Source organism: Rhinatrema bivittatum, chromosome 1 (assembly GCF_901001135.1).
Source record: "Rhinatrema bivittatum chromosome 1, aRhiBiv1.1, whole genome shotgun sequence".
Taxonomy (NCBI): domain Eukaryota; kingdom Metazoa; phylum Chordata; class Amphibia; order Gymnophiona; family Rhinatrematidae; genus Rhinatrema; species Rhinatrema bivittatum.
Window position 1 is genome coordinate 370,607,474 of NC_042615.1, and position 7,854 is coordinate 370,615,327.

Sequence of the window (7,854 nt, forward strand, 5' to 3'; positions counted from 1 at the left end):
CCATAGTTCAAAAGTCCAGCCACACTGGGCCTAACTGCCACCTCCCTCCGTACCTCTGGGACCTCAACCCTTCCCCAGAGGTACAGCCACCCACCGGCAGTCCTCCAGGCAAAGTATCCTTGTCGTACATCCAAACAACAGAAGTCCCCGCACTCACCTTCCTTGTGATAGTTGTTGCAGTCCTTCACACGGTTGGGGAATGTCCAGCACCGCCATCTCCCAGAGCAGCCAGGAAATCCAATCCTTCCTCTTCAATCCCCCGCAGGAGATTGAGACTGCTCTACTAGGGAGTCCTTTTTATCCTGTGGAAACTCCTCCTCCTCTGCCAGCTGACTGGCTCCAGGGAAGTCCCACCCTTAACCTCCCACACCTGTGGTTCTTCTATCCTTGTAACATCCGGGGGAAGGAACCAAGGGATGTCTCTAGCCTGGTGTTGCTGTATTTTCCTTCCTCCCCTTCCCTTGAATCTTTGGTTCCTAGCTTTATTCTTCCTATCTAGTCTAGCATAGTGACCCCGTCACAGGTGCCCTGGGAGAAAAGTGCCCATTGGTGCTGCCTCCCCCCCCCCCCCCCCCTTTTCTCCAGGATATTCAGAAGCTGCAAAACTGGCTAAAGTTGAAACTGCATAACCAGTTAAATCTAACCACACAAAACCTGTGCGATTAGATTCAGTCCCGCCATTTGTGCACACGGAGTGCTCTGCAGAAATTTAGCCAAGTAGCGCTGCGTGTCATGCTAAGCAGCTACGTTTGAAAAGTCCTTCCTGACCTAGAACCTTTTTTGTCCTGGACATCTTCAGAGGGATTAGCCAGGATACTCTGCTACAGCAAAAATGGCCAGAGGCACCTAGCACCTTACAGACTAACCAAGCTTGAACTTTCGAGGTCAGATTTCACTTCATCAGATGCATAAAGTGTGGGACAACAAAAGTGAAAGATCCCTTTGTTGTCCTAACGGCTTTTTTAGATCGCCTACCTTCGTGTTTCTTTGGTAGATAAAGTGTAGTACAGGAGGTGGGTAAAATATATGGAGATGGGGGAGTGGGAAGAATAGAGAACAAAGAGAAGGCACTGAATAAGGAGGCAGGAGAGGGTGCGGGATAAAGACGCTTGTCATTTTTGGCCAGAACAGTAATATTATGTGGACTCGTTTTAGCCAGTGTCGAGGGAGGGAGAGAAATGTTTAACCAGTTTAATGTATGTAGTTAACATTAATTTTAACCACAAAAAATATTTGAATGTTGATATTGATTTGATTTATATTCCACCTTTCAGCCGCTTCAAAGCAGATTACATTCAGGTACTGCAGGTATCTCTCTAAACCAGACTTACGGTTTCTTGAGAGGCCTTTTCATTATTGAAACATTTCTACAGGAGACAGGAATGAAGATTTGAACAGTTAGCCCATGCATATTACTTCACATGTACTACTAGTACTAAACTGCATTTTCTGTATTTTCCCATCAGCATAATAATGTCAGTTCTCAGAGCTTATTTTAATTATTTCTTATAATGACATCATTGGCTTTACTATATTTAGTTTTGGTATAGTTTATTTATTCATATCCATATTGGTTACTTAGTTGTGTTTACTTAGATGTGTTGATACTGTACAGAGGTGTAGCGAGGGTCTCTGGTGCTCGCTGTTGCAGTCTGATACTGCAGGCGAGGTAGTGGACCCTTGGGCCGGCCCACCTAGGATGACAGGGTAGGCCGGGAGGCGGAGCCACAGGCTGGCGGTGTTCACCCGGGAACCAGGAGCCCCCCAGGAGGAGCCCGTAGGGTCCTGGAACCTTGGGACTTGGGAAATAGGTTCAAAGTCCAGTGGCTGGAATGGTCTAGGCCAGAACTGTAGTATAGGAAGTCCAAAAGTATTAGATAGTCCGAGGACCGGCTGTACAGGCCGAGGGCCAGCTGATGACAGGACAGCGGGCAGCAGCGGGAACTGTAGCTAACCGGATATTGAAGCAGAGTCTGTAGTAAGCTGGAACTGAAGCAGGCTGAAGACTGGAACGGAGTCTGTAGACTGGAATGGAGTCTGTAGCAGGCTGTGGACTGAAGCAGGCTGTAGACTGGAATGGAGTCTGTAGCAGACTGTGGGCTGAAGCAAGGTCGAGAACAAGCCGGGGTCGGAGGCAGGCAGCAGACAGAAGCGAAGTCGGGAACGAACCAAGGTCAGAGGCAGGCGGCAGGCTGAAGCGAGTCAAAAGGCAGTCCAAAGGTCAAGGCAGGAACGAAGAACAGATGAAGCGCAACTCAGAACTACAAGGCAGTAGTGAACCTCGTTGCAAGGCAAGGAGAAGGAGTCCAGGCGCTGGTTATATCAGGCTTAGGGCATGATGTCATCAGCGCAGGCGGGGCCAGACTTCCGGGAGCTGTGCGCACAAAGTGGGCGTCCTCACGCGCGCGCGAGGCAGAGGAGAGACGAGCAAGCAATGGCGACCGCCACGTGGAGCAGGCGGCGCCTCCGGGGTCCCAGCCACACGGAACGCGGCGTTTCCAGCAGCGGAGGTAGGCACTGTTCAGACCTAGCGAAGGGGAAGCGGCGGAGACCGCAACAGCTAAGGGACCAAAGCATTTGTGATGTCTCCTCTTCACCTCCCGAACCCTAGGTCACTTGGAACACATATGGTATTAGGACTATTGTAACGCATGTTGGGTGTGAGCTTGGTCCTCAGAAAGCCATGAGGAAGCAAAATTACAATTACAATATAATAAACCTCCCATTCCAAAACAGCACTAACTGCCAGAATTCAAACAGTTACCACCCTATGAAAAGGTGACCCTGCAAATATTACACTAGGCTCTAAAACACCAATATATCTCCTATTAAGAAAAATAATAAACCAAGTTTTTATAGATCCCTACATAGAAATGACACATTAAAATAATACCTAACCTGAATCACACATGCAGAACATAGACAGACCTTCACCAAATACAGAATAAAGAAACCGTAAAATATAAATGGAAAAGTGCAGACATAAACTGAACTGGAAACTGCAACAAGTCAGGCTCGATATATAGTGCACCAATGGAAAAACAGAAATTCCTCAGAAAACATCAAACAATAAAATCAAGAAATATAAAGCATCAATCATAATAGCAAAATCATAAAATATAAAGTATTGATACTTCAAACTGCTAATGAATAGAATAGCTTTCAATAATTAAAAACTCATATTTTATTTTAATTTCCCAAACACCAATACAATATTTCAAAACAGCATACACATCAAATAACACATAATTAATTAAATCAATAAGGATAACAAAATTTGCTCACTCTCCATACATTGGAACTTTTGACTTCTATTCCCTCTGAGATTGTCATGGATTAGTGGGATGGGAAGGGAGGTGAACAAAGTTTTATTCCTCTCTTATGTACACATTAGAGATGTGTATCGTGTGATTGATCGTCTTAACGATCGATTTCGGCTGGGGGGGAGGGAATCGTATCGTCGCGGTTTTGTTTTTATAAATATCGTGTAAATCGTAAATCGGGGGTGGGCGGGAAAACGGGCACACTAAAACTTCCCTAAAACCCACCCCGAACCCTTTAAAATAAATCCCCCACCCTCCTGAACCCCCCTCAAAATGTTTTAAATTACCTGGGGTCCAGTGAGGGGGTCCCGTTGTGATCTTCCACTCTCGGGCGTCGGGCGCGTTGATAGAAAATGGCGCCGGGGCTATTTTGGTTCCTGTTCCCCAGGAGATCGTAGGAGATCGCTCCTGGACCCCCGCTGGACCCCCAGGGACTTTTGGCCAGCTTAGGGGGGCCTCCTGACCCCCACAAGACTTGCCAAAAGTCCAGCGGGGGTCCGGGAACGACCTCCTGCCCTCGAATTGTGTTGCCGTACGGCCGGAACCATTTTGCTGTACGGCAATATGGCCGGCGCCATTTTGCAAAGCAAAGCAAAGCAATGTTGTTGTGGGATGAGATGTCTCTTGTGTTAGGAAGAGGGAAGCTGCAAGACCTCGATAATCTTTTATTTTTTTTTGGACAAGGACAAACTTTTGAAAGTTGGACTAATTGGTCTTGGCAGGACCACCCTAACTTGACTGCTAGACAGTTCATGGATTCTCAGGTGGTTCAAATGCAAATTGTTTTTCCCTTCCCTTACAATATAGTTGTGGCCTTATTTTTCCAAGAATTCTATGTTCTCATTGTGTTTGTGTATTGGTTAGGGTAGGGGCAGTGATAGCAGTAGTCAAATCAGTCCATTTTTACCAGCATATTACAAAAATAGTACTTAATCAACAGTAATTTTGTATATTTGCCAGTGCAGTTTTGCAGTTTGTAAAACATGCATCATAAAACTGCTGTTAGAAAAAAAAACCATGAAATATGCTTCTACTCTCAGCAGATGCTATTTTAATGTACAAGGTGCCTGTAAATCTGTTCTTTGGGAGCATCTGCCTGATCATGTATACTAAAATGGTTTCTGCAGGCACAACTCCCAAATGTCCTTAAATCTACATGAAAAATTCTTCTGAGAGCTCCATTTCACGATGATCTACCATATATGAGCAAGATTCCATGTGCCATGAGGAATGGAATACGGCAAAAAGCAAGGTCAATTCTGAAACTGAGAAATTTCATTTAAAACTGCCACTTTCATCAAAACATAAAGAGGAAAATACTACAAATAAACCACTCAAAAACACCAAAATGACATGAAACTCGGCAGCTCCTAATATAGGGGACAATTCTCTTGTAGCCTGCATAGTTGTAAGGCATGCAGGGGCTTTTAACATGCATACTCTATGCTAATTTTCAAAGAGAAACTACCCAGGTAGATTATCTTTAAAAAAAAAAAAAAAAAAGCCCACATATTGCACCTGTTATTTTGTGGTGGTGGTTGAGAGGGATAAGAACATAAGATTTGCCTTGCTAAGTCAGACTAAATTCCCCCTGAGCCAAGCATTTTGTCTCCAACTGTGGTCAATCCAGACAAAAAGGCACACCTATTGCTGAAAATGTCAGGCAATTTAGCTATGTCCTGCCCGACCTAAACACATCCTCATCAATGCCTCCCTTCTGACTAAAAGTGTTCATGCTATAGAAGCATGTACATACTTTTAGTTGATTTGATGAGGGCAATTTTCAGACAGCTAATTTGCCTGTTAAATCGATCGGTATTTATTCTGGCAAATGGCTTTGACACTGTCCTCCAAAGATAGCTTTAAATACTATCTGCTCCAAAATGTTCAGTTTCTGGTATTCATATCCATTGCCATGATGGGTGACTATGCATGAGTTATAAATCACAAAATATTACAGAGAAAAAAGGGAATGTGTTAAAAAGCTCAACAATGAAACAGTCCCTCATGATTAAAGACATATCTGAAAAATACATTTATAAGAAGGAAAAAAGTCTTTGGATGCCTTTAATCAATAGAACTAGTGGCTTGTCCTACTGGTTTAAAATCAATCTTTAGTCTTAAACCTCCTCAAAAAGTCACAAATATTTTTATTTTGAATTTTTGAAAATTATTTTGTAAAAGCTCCTCAATACATATAGTGCTTATTTTACAAAATCCTTTATAAGTGTGAAGTCCATTTATCTTTTATTCATAGTTTAACAAAATCCCTTAACAGGAAAAAAGTGGTCCATTTGCAAACGTTTTGCCAATATTGGTTGCATCAGGAACCGACTTTTCTAGGTATCAGCTTTCACCCTAACATAATTTCAGTAACTCTCATCTACTAATATTTCCAGAAAGAAAAGCTTTAGTCACAGCCCATAAAGTAGTGCATATGTGCCAAGCAGCATTAGCGTGTCATCGGTTCTGTTCGAGTGGATCAAGGCAGGTTTTCATCTTTTATATCCTTTAGCTTTTGTTAGTAAAGGCAATAAAAGAACATTTATTCTGTTTTGCACCAGTCCCTGTGGCACTAGACTTTTGGGGTTCTTTAACTCCCTTTCTGTGAGGTATCTTCATTCTTGCAGGTGATTGGTATTATTTGGAATCGCCAGTTTTACTACTCACGGCAGAGTCAATGGTATGGAGGAACACCATCACCTTGTGGTGCCACAAGAATTTGGATTTACACTTAAACAGGAAGAGCAAGTTTCAAAGCCATTTCAGTGTGTAAAATAGTTTTGTACCTGAGGAAATGGGGTCTTTGAAAGTTGTCTTCCGTTCCTGGTGTGTAAGGAAAAGTAGATGTGTAGTTCCACTACATGCGTACTTTTACTCACATGTTGTGGTGGAGGTTTTCCTAGGGTGGGATTAGCTCGGGGGGCAACCTTTAGCTGGAAAATGTTCCCACACACAAAAGCAGATGCAAGACTCTGTAAGGACGTTTTCCTCAGGCAATTTTCAAAGTTAAAGCATATGCATAATTTCACTTTGAAATATGGTACACATATCCATAAACTATGCAAGCAATATGAAAACTGCCTCCAAGTTTATATATTTTAACAAAAAAAAAAGACAATAGTCAAATGGCATCTTATAGACTTAACTAATTTATTAAAGCATGAGCTTTTGAGGACAGAGCCCACTTTGTCGGATGCATATTTGTTACGAGAGTCCAGAGTGCCTCTCCGAGGTGGCATTGGTACCACCTGGAGGGGAGAGCCCCTCCTGGTCTCCACCATCGAGAGGTGAGGCTGGAGCAATGTAGAGGCAACGGGAGCTTCGCCACTTCTAGTCCTTGTTCCCCTCAGGTTGAGCCCTTGGATATCGGGGCCGGCTGGTCTTAGGAGGGTCTCTGTGGAAAGAAGTGGTGAAGTTGTCGCACTCAGGCAACGTGAGGTCCAGACCAGTGGTCGGTGGCTGGTGGCAATCAGGCAATGTGAGGTCCAGTCCAAGATCAGGCAACGAATAGGTCAGTCCAAAGGAGAAGCAGAGTGAGGGTGGAACACGCGGGCTGGAAGGTGGAACCTGAGACGGGAACCAGACTGGAGGATGAGGTCAGGAACAGGCAGGTAGGAATCAGGAACGCAGTACACTGAGCGAGGAAGATATACATAGTTGCAAAAGAAGAAAACAATAACAATAGTGAAATGATAGGTAGAGGAGGATGGTGGGGTGAAAGAGGGGGAGAAGGGAAAGATGTAAAAAAGAAAGTAACAAAAATAGTATTATTTCATCTTAAAGGAAGGCTTCATATTAAATTTCTGAAATTGTAATACTTAAGGTTGATGCCAGTTGTAGTTACTGTTTTTTTCTTGTTTGGGTTTGAATGGTTGAATTGATTGTAGATTGATTGTTGTTAAGGATGATCATTGATGTAGACTGTATGGAAGAGGAAAGTTTTTAGGTCCTTCTTGAAATTTTTGAAGTTAGATTGAGTTCTTAAATAAGGCGAGTGTGAATGGAGAGTTCCATTTTTTTGGGGAAGCAATGGAGAATGCTCTGTTTCTAGTAGTTGATAGTCGAGCATCTTTAATGGGATGAATTTTTAGACAAGAAGTGTTGTTAGATCGAAGATTTGTTCTGGTAATTTGTGGAATCTCCCTCTCTTCCTGGCTGGTTTTTCAATTTTTTTCTCTTTTTTTTTCTTTTCACAGATGCTGCGTCCTGCTGCCGATCCCAGAAGCAGACCCTAGACCCCTCCCCTTCCGCTGACGTGGCCGACATCCTTGATGTCGGGGATGCCCCAGGACCGGAGGCGTCGTGCGCTGAAGGAGCATGACAAAGGGGCATGCCCCTTTGTACGCCACTGAGAAACCTGGCAACTGAGGACAGGCAGATGATAAACCCAGAGTGGACAAACATGGATGGAGACTCCGAAAGAAAGGAACCGGATATACACACAATCACAACCTGCCTAAATAAAGGTAAATATGGAGACAATTACAGAACGACACATAGAAGCAGACGCATAACAGACAAGAAAAAA

The 7,854-nt window shown here is 43.6% G+C and overlaps 1 protein-coding gene across 1 annotated transcript in view; it reads left to right on the forward strand.

Annotated features, from left to right (window-relative positions):
* The window catches only part of LOC115096281, a 52,347-nt gene extending 44,700 nt beyond the window's left edge, over positions 1 to 7,647 (forward strand). The window contains exon 4 of the mRNA XM_029610778.1: positions 7,523 to 7,647. Coding sequence (XP_029466638.1) covers positions 7,523 to 7,647 — 125 coding nt within the window. The remainder of the gene's footprint in view (positions 1 to 7,522) is intronic.
* The last annotated feature ends 207 nt before the right edge of the window (positions 7,648 to 7,854 follow it).